This window comes from Meles meles, chromosome 1, assembly GCF_922984935.1.
Source record: "Meles meles chromosome 1, mMelMel3.1 paternal haplotype, whole genome shotgun sequence".
NCBI lineage: Eukaryota > Metazoa > Chordata > Mammalia > Carnivora > Mustelidae > Meles > Meles meles.
This window is the reverse complement of record NC_060066.1, coordinates 203,536,473-203,551,077: the sequence shown is the minus strand read 5'-3', so window position 1 is coordinate 203,551,077 and position 14,605 is coordinate 203,536,473. Positions and strand designations below refer to the sequence as shown.

At 49.0% G+C, this 14,605-nt stretch overlaps 1 protein-coding gene across 5 annotated transcripts in view; it reads right to left on the bottom strand.

Annotated features, from left to right (window-relative positions):
• The window catches only part of UBR4 (ubiquitin protein ligase E3 component n-recognin 4), a 135,986-nt gene that overhangs the window by 14,704 nt on the left and 106,677 nt on the right, over positions 1-14,605 (bottom strand). For all 5 annotated transcript variants that reach the window (XM_046015857.1, XM_046015864.1, XM_046015875.1 and 2 more), the window contains 11 exons: positions 14,152-14,273; positions 13,046-13,243; positions 12,265-12,345; positions 9,846-9,933; positions 9,213-9,340; positions 7,640-7,747; positions 6,975-7,094; positions 6,039-6,229; positions 5,428-5,601; positions 4,953-5,052; positions 312-530 (listed from right to left, as the gene is read on the bottom strand). In XM_046015857.1, coding sequence (XP_045871813.1) covers positions 312-530; positions 4,953-5,052; positions 5,428-5,601; positions 6,039-6,229; positions 6,975-7,094; positions 7,640-7,747; positions 9,213-9,340; positions 9,846-9,933; positions 12,265-12,345; positions 13,046-13,243; positions 14,152-14,273 — 1,529 coding nt within the window. The remainder of the gene's footprint in view (positions 1-311; positions 531-4,952; positions 5,053-5,427; positions 5,602-6,038; positions 6,230-6,974; positions 7,095-7,639; positions 7,748-9,212; positions 9,341-9,845; positions 9,934-12,264; positions 12,346-13,045; positions 13,244-14,151; positions 14,274-14,605) is intronic.

The window sequence follows — 14,605 nt, the reverse complement described above, 5'->3', positions numbered from 1 at the left end:
CCTGGCAAACAGTAAATCCTCCATGAGCAAGGGTTATCATCCCCATTTTTACGTTTCCCTGAACCTGTTAAGTTATTTAACCTCTGAGTCCCATCTGTGCAGCAGGACCACAGTCACAGACCTTGTTGAAGGTTCTCAGGAAGATCACAGGAGGTAAAGAACCTGGCACAGAGCCTGGCACACCTAGTTCCTTCTTTCTCCTCGCCAGCCTTCACCTCCACTGTCCCCGACCCAGCTCTGTCCCAAAGCATGGCTATCTCCTCCTCAGCAGCATAGACAAGAACACGGGGACTCCCGGAGAGTGGCTTTACCGTCATGCCCAGGGTGCCTAGAGCCTTCTGCCTCATTGCCATGGCCATGCGTTTCTTCTCAGCGCGAGTCTCCCTGCGGGCAGCGTCGATCTTCTTGTTTACATCAGGGTGCTCCCGCAATGCCTCCAGCAGGTTCTCCGCCAGGGTCCCAATGCCCTCATCACTGGACACCTGCTCCAGTTTATGTAAGTTTGTGATGGAGTCTGTGCCAATCAGAACCTACCAAGTAGAGACCACAGAGATATATGCTTCCGGTTAGGTGAACAAGCATTCTATCCAGGAGCTTGTAGGTTTAGAAAACTCAACAGACTGTACTCAATCTCTTGTCATCTGTTCAGTTTCAATCAGATCCTTTGTGTGCTTCAAAACTTTCAACAAATGCAGGAGGGTTTGACCCTGTCCCTGATCTTTGACCAGTCACTCTCCTCTTTGGCTCCAGTGCCCCATCTATAAAATGGGGATCATAGGGACACCTGGGTGGCTCAGTTAAGCGTCTGCCTTCGGCTCACGTCATCATCCTGGGGTCCTGGGATTGAGTCCCTCATCAGGCTCCCTACTTAACAGGGAGTCTGATTCTCCCTCTCTCTCTGCCTCTCCTCTGGCTTGTCGCCCCCTCCCCCCAAATAAATAAAATCTTTAAAAAAAAAGAAAAGAGGATAGAGGCGCCTGGGTGGCTCAGTCGTTAAGGGGCTGCCTTTGGCTCAGGTCATGATCACAGGGTCCAGGGATGGAGCCCCGCCTGAGGCTCAGCAGAAAGCCCTGCTTCTTCCTCCCACACTCCCCCTGCTAGTGTTCCTCTTGCTGTATCTGTCAAACAAGTAAATAAAATCTTTAAAAAAATCAAAAGTAAAATAAAATAAAAAGGATAATGTCACGGTTGCAGTGAAGATTAAAAATTAGTCACAAGTATTTGGATGTAAAGCATCCAGCACACTGAAAGAGAAAGGGGCTCAGGTAAGATTCCCTACAGCAGCAGCACCCAATGAGGCCTGGGTGGTGGGCTCAGGGTCCCAAGCAGAGCAGACCTTGACATTCATAGGAACTATGCTAAGTTCTTCCTCTGGGAGCCCTGTGTCCACCAAACCCAGGAACACAGGGTTTTCTCAACCTAGGGATGTTAGAGATAAAACTACAAGTGGGAGTGGGGATAAGAAGACACTTTTTAAAAAACAGCTATCACCAGGGACGCCTGGGTAGTTCAATTGGTTAAGCATCTGCCTTAGGCTCACGTCATGATCCCAGGGTCCTGGGATTGAGTCCTGCATTGGGCTCCCTGCTCCGCGGGGAATCTGTTTCTTCCTCTACCTGCTTCTCTCTCTGCCTACCTCTCTCTCCCCCCCATTGTCTCTGACAAATAAATAAAATCTTAAAAACAAATAGGTATCACCCAGAAACCCCTGTGCTTGAGAAGGCTGGCAATCACTGCATGCCTGCATCATGTCACTGACACGGGCGGGAGAACAGAACACGGAAAGCAGGGCAGGTTCGACAAAGCTCTCCAGGTGAGTGGAGAAGGAGCACTGTCCCAACAAAATCCCCCGACCCCCTGCATAAGTATATTAACAGTAATTACTACCATATGGATTTGACAATAAACGACAAACAATAGAAGCGACTTGCAATGCGAAAGCTTAGCACTCAACTAAGACCACTCGCGGCTTATAAACCTGCCCTCATAGCAGGTATACTTCCAACCTGCACCTCAGCAAAACTATAGGTCACCTCCTGTCTCCTGCTCCTAAATGCTGAGTTCACAGCACAACGGTCTGGGGAACTCCTGCAGAAGCACCCCGACAGCCTCACGCCGGGTGGTCGCTGCGTGCGTGCGCGTGCACACATCCACAGGAAGCCATGCATCAGGGGCTGGGGAGACAAAGGCCCGATCCTCCTGAAGCCTACACTCCAACTGGGCGAGCAGACGCACATCAGCAGTCTGACGGAACAAGCCCTCCTGCACCCTGCTTCAAACTTCCTAGGATGTCCTTCAGGGGCACCATCACTCCCCTGTCGCCCAACCCCAAACTGAGCAGAGTTCTTGACTCATCCAGCTTCTTCACCCCTCATGTGCAACCAATCCCCAAATCCCATTCATTCTGCCTCCCACACTGTGCTGAGCCCCGCCCACTGTCCACCTCCAGCGCTAGCTCAGCTGCCCTCACCTCTTACCTGGATTACGATAAAAGGCAACCAACTGTCTCTCCTATCTGTCATCTCCCCTCCTTCCAGTTCATGCCCTGGGTCACGGCCCTCAGGAGAAAACGCATACTCCTCTCTTTGGAGAATATGCCCTGGACCCATGCTGCACTGGGGTCAGCTCTCGCAGGCCCCGTCCGCTGCCAACCCCCGATTGCTCCCAGCAGCCTTCAGTTCCTGAGACTTAGCAGATGCCATGCTTTCTTCTAAAGCATCCTCCTTCTTTTGGCCCCTTCCCCACTGCACTCGTCACCGGGTACATGGCTCTACCTTCCACCAGCGAGCTCCCAGAGGCACAGGCTGTGACCACCCTGGTGGCCAATGTCGCCTCAGCCTAGCACGGCACAGGTACACAAGCGCTTAACAGCATGATGCCAGGAAGTGAACAGTCAAGTGCGAATGCCAACTCCCTAACTGAAGTTTTCACCTGGGGGCACCTGGGTGGCTCAGTGGGTTAAAGCTTCTGCCTTTGGCTCAGGTCATGATCTCAGGGTCCTGGGATCGAGCCCCGCATCAGGCTCTCTGCTCAGCAGGGAGCCTGCTTCCCCCACCCCCCACCCTCCGCCTGCTTCTCTGCCTACTTGTGATCTCTGTCAAATAAATTTTAAAAATCTTTAAAAAAAAATAAATAAATAAAGTCCTCATCTGAAGAAAGTAATCTGACTTAGTAAGTCCAAAGAAGCCTGGAAATCAGCGGACCCAAACATGGCCACATCACAGCCCCACTCCTGGACTCACCAGCATATAAAACAGATGAGACAGGAGCACAGAAACTAATATATGTGGCGACTCCCATGCAAGAATAATCACCTCCACAAAGGTGTGCTAATTATGAACGCCCCCACCGAACTAAACAGAAATTTAAAACAATACAGAATGGGTGAGACGTAAGAATCCTATAGCCAAGTTACCCTACCCTACTTTTGGAATGAGCTATCAGAACCGATCACCAAGTGAGAACATGGGATTATGTTCCATGAAGAACAGCATTCACAGAAGAAAAACCACCACGAGGACTTTGAAAACTCAGTATCCCGCCCCCGCAAAAAAAAAAAAAAAAAAATTCAATTAGAAAATGGGCAAAAGATATGCACAGGCAGGTCACTCAAGACACACAAAGCACATGGAAAGATGTACAGCACCATTAACCATAGGGAAATACAAATTAAAATCACCATGAGACATCACCATCCACCTATCAAAGTGGCTAGGTGCCCCCAAATGCCGGTGATGACACAGGCCAGTAGCTCACTCACGCACTGCTGGTGAGAACATAAAACGGGGCAGCCACTCCAGAAACCAGCTTGGCAGTTTCTAGTAAAATTAAATCCGCCACCACCATACAACCCAGCAACTCCATGCCCACGCATTTACCCCAGAGAAATGAAGACTTCTACACGTACACAAAACGACTGCACGTGAATGTTCACAGCAGTTTCATTTGTGACTTCTCAAAACTGGGAACAGCCCAGGTGTTCTTTTAATGGGTGAATCGTGGGACAGCCTGTGGAACCCACACCACGGAACACTACTGAGCAACACAAAGAACAGACTGTCAATACACACAACCCACAGAAGCCCCCAGAACGATGCCGCGTGAGAAAAGCCAAGCCCGAAAGGCTCCGTGCTGTCTGATGTGACACTCCTGAAGGGACAAGAATATGGCCGTGGACAGCGGCGAGGGATCAGTGGCCGGGTGGATGAGGGTATAAAAGGGAACGAGGGATTCTGTGATGACAAAACTGTCATGAATCCTGACTACATCAGTGTCAATATCCCAACTATGATACTGTATATGGCTTCGTACAATGTTACCATCAAGAAATGGGTACATGGGATTTCTCCTTAACCAGTGCAGGTAAACCTACAATTACCTAAAAATGAAGTTTACTTTAGGAAAAAGGCAGCCTGGCCGCCTGTCTGGGCCAGTAACGATCTGTGAGGGGTACCAGATACTCCCGCTCAGTGCAGGGAGATAGATCAGGGATGAGCAGCAGAAACGAATGGTGGGTCTCTCTGAGAACAAAGTTTCCAGCTGCCCGAAGCAGAGCAGGAGAGGGCAGTGCTGGTTCTGTAAATCTCCCAAATGACCCCAACGACTACAGCCAGAAATCACAACTATTTCACACTCTGGCCAGCCGCACCTTCAGTTCCACTGCTGCTCAGCTGACCCATGGGATAATAAAGCCCCACGTAAGAAAGAGTCAAAGGATGAAGTCAGTCACTATAGCTTACTCCTCTCCACACAGAGCTGAACCAGAAAAATGACCTCTGCGAGGCCCCTCTACTCTAGGGGTCTTACATGCTGGGGGAAGTCACAACCTAAGGCTAATCGAGGCGGTTCTCTTTATTCAGCCACGACAGATGAGATCAGAGTGTGTGGTTCCTTCAGCATATGTGTCCCGCCTCCAGAGTAAGGTCCCATGGGCACACTGGCTACTCACTCACCTGGGTGGCAGGGTGCTGGACAGCCAGCCCACGAAGAAGCCTCAAGATGAACGGCAGGGCTGGGCGAGATAAGAACTTTTTCCAGATGTCAGCATCCAGACTGAAAAGGAAAAGCAGCTGATTAGCAGGCCAGAGCGGCAAAACCTATGTAGAAACCAGCTGTTGATTCTATTCCGGCTTCTTTAAAAGGGACCCTTCCAGAGGGCCTTCAAGAATCACGAAGCATCACCCAGATCAGCTAGGCAGCCGGACAGAAGTGAGTATTCTAAACAGGAAGCACTAGGCTGTCCCCACCCCGTTCCCAGCCCCAAGGGCTCTGCGGTGGCTGAGTGGTCACCTTGATGGTTTCTAGAAGGGGAGGGAAACCCTAAGGAGGGCCAAAGGGGACTGCATGGAGCTTTAGGCCACAGCAATGAAGGAGAAAAGGAACCAGAAGAGAAAGGACAGTGGCCACCCTGACAGAGCTGTTCTTTACTTCTTGGCGCTGGGAATGTGCTTCTTCATGTAGTCCAGTGCACTCTGGGTGATTCCCTTCTGGAGAATCAGATCCTTTAGCTGGTGCCCATTGCTGCTGTTCTTGATGCCAGCTGCGATCTTACAGAAGCAGTCCAGGAAGACTTTATCATCGCCACTGTGGTCTTCATCGTACCTGGAGCACAGAGCAGAGCCCCAGGGTATGAAGGAGAGGACACACGTGCATCATGTTGTCCTCTTGGTTAACGATCTTCAATAGTCTACGGATCGCGTCTGGACTTCCTGGCATGACACAAGAAGCCCACTGGTCTGGTTCCCGCCACTCCTCCTCACCAGCTATATCCCCACACGCCCAACGTTCTCTCGCGCTTTCATGCTGTTGCACACTTGACTCTCTCCATGTTGTCATGCCCCTGTCCCATCTCGCCAGTCCCTTCACCCCCTCTGCTGAGCCAATACAACATACTGACTCCCCACTTACAATGAACCCCTTAAAGGCCGGACAAGGAAACGAAAATCTAACAAAAATCGTGATTCCTCTCCTAAGTCTCACAGAACTAGCTCGGTGTTGGGGAAGACCTTCATGTGGCCATCTGAAATCCAAGCACATACTTGTCAAAGCTACAGTATGGCTTGAACCGCTCCACCAAGATCTGCATTTTCTCCACCTCGCCGAAGGACAGGTACGGGATGATACGGAGCAGGCCCTGCAGCACACTAGGGTTGGAACGAACGAAGGTGCTATTGATCTGGTCCAAGAGCATCACAAGCTGATCTTTGTCACCTGTCAGCAAGAGGTTTCCCTGCAGCAGAAAAGACGACAAAAGGCTCAGAAACAGGGTCAGGACTTTGGTCAGCCAGTATCTGAACCCCAGATGTCACCCACCTCCATCAGAAGCAGCCCTAGAAAAATTGTCTCAGTACTTCCTGGAGACTAATGAACAGTGTGAGTTCCACTTGATACTAGTTGCTAAGTTTCTGTGTGGCGCTACTCATAGTCTCAGATAGTCAAAAATATTAATACAATCTCCCCTCTCCCAGGAGAACACAGGCTGCCTCATACTCAACTTGTTCATACCTCTAGCCAAAACACTGAGTACCATGAGGGACAGGAGAAGGTAAGGGTGAAATCAGTGGAGAGACACTGAACTGGGAAGTTGGAGACCCAGGTTCTCGGCCTGACTCTGCCAGCAGCCAACTACAGAACACTGAACAGCTTCCTTTACTTCTCTGGGCTGGGAGCTCCCTCAACTGGACAATGAGGGGCTGGGCTAAGGCCCCGTCTATCCGCTGGAACATGTCAGCATTCCATTAATGAGCAGCTTGTGCGTCAAAGACTATCCTTAGCAGCTTTGTTTCCTTCAGATCCACAGAATTCAAGCTTCGATGCCATCACGTCACCATTAGCTGAGCGTTGTCATTTCTCTGACCAGACACATCCAATCATTCCTGGGGGACACAGCTGGACACACAAACAAGCCTGCTGCTGGCAACGAGACACAGTATTTGCTCCCAGTGTCTGCAGACAGATGGACTGGTCCCACGCACCTTGTCCTCATTCAGGGGCTCAGCATTGGACTCATCCAGGATGATCTCCATGATGCTAAGCACCTGCTCGGCCACAGCTGCACCACCACTGTCCTTGCTTTCTTGCTCAGCTACCAGGGCCTGCAAGAGGAGACTCAGTTACTCTGGGAGTAAGACCACACCACTCATTGCTAATGGGATCTGCTCCTCACCAATGTCCTTCCTGGCCTTATTGCCAGAGACATGTGTGCATGTGCATGTATCTGTGTGCGTGTGCGTGTGTGTGTGTGTGTGTGTGTGTGTGTGTGTGTGTGTGTGTTGAGAGGTAAGTGTGTGGACTCTTACAGACAATGAAATTGTAATGTTCCAGATCTCTATCTTGGTTGCCCCGAGGACACTGGTATTACTTCTCCAACGCTGTGCAGTCTGGACTGTTTCACAGACTGACTTCCTCTTATCTCTGATCTGAATTCAGGAAAGGGACCAGGAAAGGTCTTGCATGTCCTGGCAGCAGTACAGGGATGAGCCAGCAGGAAAAGAGACAATTTAAATGATCCATGCCTTGGGGCAGTCAGCCAGAGATAAAGGACCACAAAGCCATTTCATCTGAGCCCAGAGTGGAGATGCCCCTCCTCCACCCAGGACTTCTGAGGCTCACTCTGTCATCTGCAGCCCATACTCCTTACCAGGTTTAGAGTCCCCAGCATGACATTCAAGGTGTTCATTTCCAGCTTGACCAGCTGCTGTCGGTTGACTTTCACCTTCACGCAGTAACTGAACAATTTCAGAAGCACCTGCCAAGAAACGTTGGTCAAAACTCAAGAGGCAGGGGCGCCTGGGTGGCTCAGTGGGTTAAAGCCTCTGCCTTTCGCTCAGGTCATAATCCCAGGGTCCTGGGATCGAGCCCCGCATCGGGCTCTCTGCTTGGCAGGGAGCCTGCTTCCTCCTCTCTCTCTCTCTCTGCCTGCCTCTCTCCCTACTTGTGATCTCCATCTGTCAAATAAATAAATAAATCTTTAAAAAAAAAAAAAAAAAAAAAAATACTCAAGAGGCAGGGCTCCTGGGTGGCTCAGTGGGTTAAAGCCTCTGCCTTTGGCTTGGGTCATGATTCCAGGGTCCTGGGATCGAGCCCCAAGTCGGGCTCTCTGCTCAGCGGGGAGCCTGCTTCCTCCTCTCTCTCTCTCTGACTGCTGCTCTGCCTACTTGTGATCTCTGTCAAATAAATAAATAAAATCTTTAAAAAAAAAAAAACTCAAGAGGCCATCTAAGAGTATAAAACGTGGGGACAGCAAGAAAAAAATGTCTGAGAGGGGTCATGTACAATCAGTAGGTACTCTTCCCAAATTGTAGGAACAGTAAGGAAAAGTGTTTCTTGAGAAGACATAGAGTAAGGTGAGGAGGCTCTCCAGCCAGACTGGCATTTTAAATAGCAATGTTCTCTGGCAACAGTCCACGTGGGCTTGGCATGTCTCTACCGTCTCTACAAGTATAGCAATGACACCGCTTCCCAGTGGAACAGGTGACACTTTTGTTGTCTCAAGGAAATTCCACTACTAACTCAGACTCTAAGAGTAAACAGGTCCCAAAGCTCACGGCCTGTGGGAACTCAGAACCATATAAGTCATTTATTTTTTTTTTCAAGTAACACTTTTCTTTTATCAAGATATGAGAAATTTTTTACATTTTTCAGATTTTAATTCTTTTAATGCCCTTTAAAAATCTTCACATAGGTCATTTAAAACATGATTATAATAATACACGTCCTCATGTCTTCAGGAGCCGAAAATAATAGTGTAATATTTATGGTGCCTTTGGGATCCTCTACTCCTTAGGAGACAGATGAAGATCCAAGCAAGATCCTACCAAAAAAATGAAAGAACTACCTAGAACATCAATTTAAAAAGCACCAGCAGTAATAATGGACTCGAGCGCAGTTTGGCGAGGAAAAACAGGCAGGCACTGGCTCCACAGGTGACTGAAGAGACGCGGCTGAAGGCGCCAATGCACTGGCTCGGGTGGGGAGAGCAGAGCCAAGAAGCAGGGGACCGGGGGGGGTGGTGGGGGGGTTAGACGCCGACAACACGGGACACCCCAGGGGCCAGAGAGCTCAGGGAGGCTGCCAGGCCCTGGGCTGGATTGCCCCGGCCTATGGCACCATGCCGCCCTCTAGAGTTACACAGCACAGTGGCCACGAGCTTCTCCCCACAGGGGCTGCTCTCAAAGCAGAGGGCTGCTCCCACCTTGTTGCCCCCAACTCACGGTGAGAAGGTGGCGTCCCTGCTTGAAATCTTTGATCCCAGCCAGTCTGTTGAGCATGCACTCCAGGCCCCCACACTGGGCCATCACACCAGCCATCTTATATACTTCCTCTTCATCTTCTTCTTCATCTGAGGGAGAAGGGAAGCCAAACAGAAATGGAAGGGAAGGGAAAGATGGAAAAAAAAACAGATAATCCTCTTCCAGGCTGAGAGCTGGTTCCCTCTTCCTTGTCTCCACGAAAAGCGTAGCAATGGAAGTATCAAAGCTGGATATTAAACTATGAGACTGAAGCCAATTACAAGTACTGTATGTGAAAATACAAGCACCACAACCACCACCACCACAAAAAAACAAACACACACACACACATAAAATCTAAACTAAAAATAAATCTGAACTCAAGTCTGTTGCTAACTGCACTTTATCCCTAGTCTGTTGTTGTTTGACCCGAGGGATCGGAATCAAGTCATAGATGCCTGCACTTTTCTTCAGTTGGCGAAGTAACCTCCCATCAATTCCAGTTGGAACTAGAGGAGAATGTGTTCAGAATACCCCTAAATCCCAGAACGGGAACCACTCACTGCCCCAGACCCCTCCACCCAAGGCACAGCAGTGTCTGTGGGAAGGGCCTACCTGTAGTGGAGTCCAGGGACTCGATAAACTCCTCGGTGGCATCGCCCAACAGCCCTCGCATGCGGTACACAATCCTCATGGGTTCTCCCTGAGCAGAGGCAGTGGAGAAAGACACTTATAAACAGGTCCAGTAAATGCAAGGACTCAACACCAGGCCCTATTCTTCTATTTCTCTACAAGATCTTAACCACAACATCTAGAATCCAAGCATGCTGCAATTCACATAGGAGAAGAGCAGCTAATTTTACGTTGTGTCTATTATGGGCCAGGAGTTGTGTGAAACATTTTATAAACACGATTTTGTTAATTTCATTAGAACTGTACATAACAAAGATAACCACTATCACATACTGAGTGTTTTACTCTGTGCTAAGTTCTATGCTAACCGAGCATTTCACATCATCCTCTTACACTAGGTGAAGCGACTTTTTTAGAGTTCTCCAATGATAAGCACAGTCTAATTCCAAGCCTGTGCCTCCTTCAGGAGCATGAATTCTAACCAATGGGGACCACTTCCCAAAGAATCACGACAAGCAAGATCAATCAGATCAAAGAGCTTTGATTCAAGATGCAGGAATCAAAAGCAAGAGCATAATCCAATCCTGAGGTCTTCACATAACCATGTAACAAGGAAAGAGTTCTTCCCAAGTTACTCAAGGTTTTACTGAAGGATCATGACAGGTCCCTGTGCGCTGGGTACTAAGTTAGGCACTCTCCCATCTACATCGTTCTCATTTTGGAGGTAAGAAACGGGTCTGAAGTCACCCTGTAAGAAATGAAGTTGAAGAGCAGGTACCACATTAATTCCAGTTACCTGCCTCTAAACCCCATGCCCAGCTTCAGGAGAGGAAACCCTCGAGGGAGAGAACCTCCCGGTCAGAAAGGCTGCTTGCAGCTATGGGAGCCCAATGGGAACTTACAGAAAGAACAGCAGGAGAACAAAGGCAGAGACAGAGAAAACAGAATAGGCTCAGGGCGCCTGGCTGACGCAGTCTGTTAAACGTCTGACTCTTGATTTCAACTCAGGTCATGATCTCAGGACCATGAGACTGAACCCCGTATCAGGCTCCTCACTCAGCATGGAATCTCCTGGAGATCTCTCTCTCCTTCCCCCTCTCCCCGCTGGTGTGCTCTCTCTCTCTCAAATAAACAAAATCTTAAAAAAGAAAAGGAAAACAGGAACAGGCTCTAGCCAGCAGCTAAAGAGACAGGTTGTTTATCCATGAAACAGAGTGGAGAAAAAGGCAAGTTGATGAAGACCCTGATAAAAAGGTACCACAAACTCTGGACTTTGCCAGAAGAACCCATCGGTGGACTGAGTCCTAATGTGAAAGGCAGTGCCCCTCAACTTCTTCCTTGCCTCGTGGTTCCAAAGGGGAGCTGCCCATGGATGTTCTTTGGGTTCCGTGCCACCATTTCCAAGGGCAGCCATACAAGCTTGGTCTTTCTTTTTTTGTGTACCAGGGATCACATCTGTACCATTCTGTGTTGATGCTCAAGTGTCAATGACAAGATCACTAGATGGGGCAACCTTCGACATGGACCTCTGCCAACCGGCAGCAGTACCAACTGACCAGGATTCCCAGCACAGCAGCAGAACAGAAAGGAAACAAGCAAAAGCATGTGACAGACTGAAAGTCAAAACGTACTAGCAGACATGAAGACGCAATGTAGTGTCTTAAACTCCCCAGAAATACTGGGACTAAACACAGAAAAGTTCACCGTGCTTCAGTGGCACACTGGCTCGCCCTGCTTCAGTTCCTTGTTTGACTCACTGACTAAAAATTACCCCACCAAAGGAAAGGGAAGAAAACAGAAAGAAAGGAAAGAAATAGAGGAGGAGGAAAGGAAGGAACGGGAAAAAGGGAAGGGAAAGAGGGAGGAGGAAGTGGAGTATCTGAGACCCTTAGGACAGGTCAAGTAATACTGAGGGGGCCAAAGGACCAGAGCACCAAGTGTCCTCCACTTCCCTTCCCCCTCAAGAACAACTGCCTATTTGCATCTCAATTCCCTGGCTAGAATCACGGAACCATGCTCGCTCCTTGCCGCCGCCACAGGAGAACGCTCTAAGTGAGCAGGCCCCTAGAAGCAGAGAGTTCGTCTTGGTCAAGAAGTGTCCATGTATAAAGGGTACAAGACAGCAAGCACGCCCCATCACATGCTTCCTCCGACACTGCCCAGTCCGACTACACACGGCCAGAAACGCTCGTCCTTCCCTGAAGCTCTTCTACCTCTGGTTGGATGCCTCAAAAGGAGAACAAGACGACTGGTTTTCTCCACAACCACAAACAGGGAAGGCCAGCTGTGGGAGTGTGGTTATCAGCCAGGTAGAGATGATTAACAACGGCTCCTGCCGGTACAAGTCCGCATAAGTCAGAAAAGTAAAACCCCACCTCCAAGCAAGGAAACAAGCACATACCTCATTCGTGGTACACCAGACCTTCTTGTAAACCTCGGCCACAGGAAGGTCCAAACTAATGATCTTATTGTTCACTAGAAGCTGAAGAGCAGAGGAGATGAGCAGTTATTCCAAATAATTATAAGGCAAGTACATTTCAAGGTCAAAAGACACTTTACAGCAGTGGTTCATAACTCATCATTTTTGTGTTCTGGACCCATCGACTCCTCATCTCTAAAAACTACACGTATGTGCACAACACACACAATCTGGGACACAATTTCAGAGGCAGCAACCACCCTTATCCCAAACCACGGACTCCAGGATCCCACCCAGAGACCCCCTCAGGCTCCGGTGGAAAAACCATTCTCTCTTTTCTCCAATATGCTTTCCACCCCTAGGTGACAAGGCCAGACCCTGGAGGTCGTCTACCACAAGGTACCAGACATAGGGCCAGAAATCTTCACAGGAGCCACTACGCTAGTTTTATGGAGCTTAATTAACTTGGAATTCCTGGGAAGTCTCTGTTGGAACAATAAGAATAATAAACTCCTACTCCGTGATAAGCAAGAGCCATTAACCATTTGCTTACTGCATGCCAGGCACTGGGAAGAGCCCTTTATAGGTAATTAACCTCAACACCAGGTAAGGTACGTAGGGGGGACCCACTGGCCCCATTTATAAAGAAGGAAGCTGAAGCAAACTACCCGCCCAGGGTTAACCAGCTACTAAGTAGGGAGGAACCTGGATGTCACCCCAGCCCGAGTTCTTAGCCACAGTGGCAATGTCTTATGCTTGTTACCTCCATCCCACTGTCATCCTCCAGGAGAGCCACCAAGTCACAGTCCTGGCAAATCTTGTTCTTTATATCCCTCATAAGTGGCCCAATGCCTGGCTCATTGCTGCTATATGGATTCCCAGGCATCCTGCCCTGTAAGAAGTCTTCTTGCTGGGGGTCCTTCTCCAAGGTCACAAAGAATTCAGTGACTTCATTCTCCTCCTGAAGGACAGAGAAAAGGACACATTGGCAGGAAGAGCAGAAGACATCACAGAAGGACAGGAGAGACCTTTCAGATTTAGACGACTCTACTTCATTCCAAGGACACTGAGAGAAACACAAACTCATCCAGCCCCTTACACATTTTAAGATATAATGATGGGAAACTCAGAATGGATTCCAAATGTACTTCAAATAGCCTTCAATATTAAGCATTTCCTCTGAAACTCAAGGGTGGGAGAGGAGAAAGCCTACCACAATGAGCACGCGGGCAATGTATCAAAGCCATGGTACTGAACCAAGGGGAGGGGGGCTTCCCTCCTGCTCGCCTCAAGCAATGCTAACTCATCCGCAGCTGGACGACTCTGCCACCGATAATCCCCACGTCGAGAGGAGGGTCCTTCTATTACATAAAGCTCAGGTGTGCCTAACCCCAAAGACCTCTCATCATTAACTGACGACTCTGGTGGTTTTCAGCCTTGTCTTTGAACCACGCCGTGCTCTTGGATAGCTAGGCGAGGGAAACACACACATACACACACACGTGTGCGTACGAACCAAACACAGGTGTAAGAAAGAAGAGTGATTTCTTCTCACTTTAGCTCCATACTGTGTCTTTCATAACATACTGAATGGGTAAAGCAACAGGATCTTAGCAATCGGAGGTTAGATCCCATTTTTTTTAAGAAGACTGACCTAGACCTTAAATCTAAGAAGTAAGACCATGGAAGGAAGGTCTTCAGATTTCCCATCATTAGGAGGAGGAAAATTAGGAGACTGCGACATCAGCAGAGCTTTCTAAAATGCTGACTAAATGGCCGACAGCTGGTCAGACTGCCATGACCGAGATGCTTCCCGGCAGAACGGCACACGCAGAAACCCTGGGAGGCACAGGAAGAAGCCCCGCTTACAGGATAAATGATGCTGCAGAGCCTCTCGAAGATGAAGACAGGCGTCCGGTAGTCATCCAGGTTGTAGCGCTTGGCTGTCTCAATGCACACAGCCATGAAGGCCTTGGTTTCCGATTCTGTACCTGCCAGGAATCAGTGGCCACGTCAGTTAGGAGAGAGCTTCACACACACACACAATGAGACTTTACAGGTACAGTCACCAACAGGTTCTTTCTTCCTGGTCAGTTTTCAAATGCCCTCCATGGCAGTATCAGTATTTCAACTGGAAACTTGAAGATGATTGACTCGATGCTCAGACCACATTCCTTCCATCTGAAAGCCCCAGCACCCAAGTCAACACACTGCATCATAGTTGGCTGTGTATACCTCTTGCTTCCTCTTCAAATGATCACCTCAAGGAAAGGAACTATGCTTTATTCAGCTAGTATCCCCTTGCCTAAAAGAGGTACTCCAA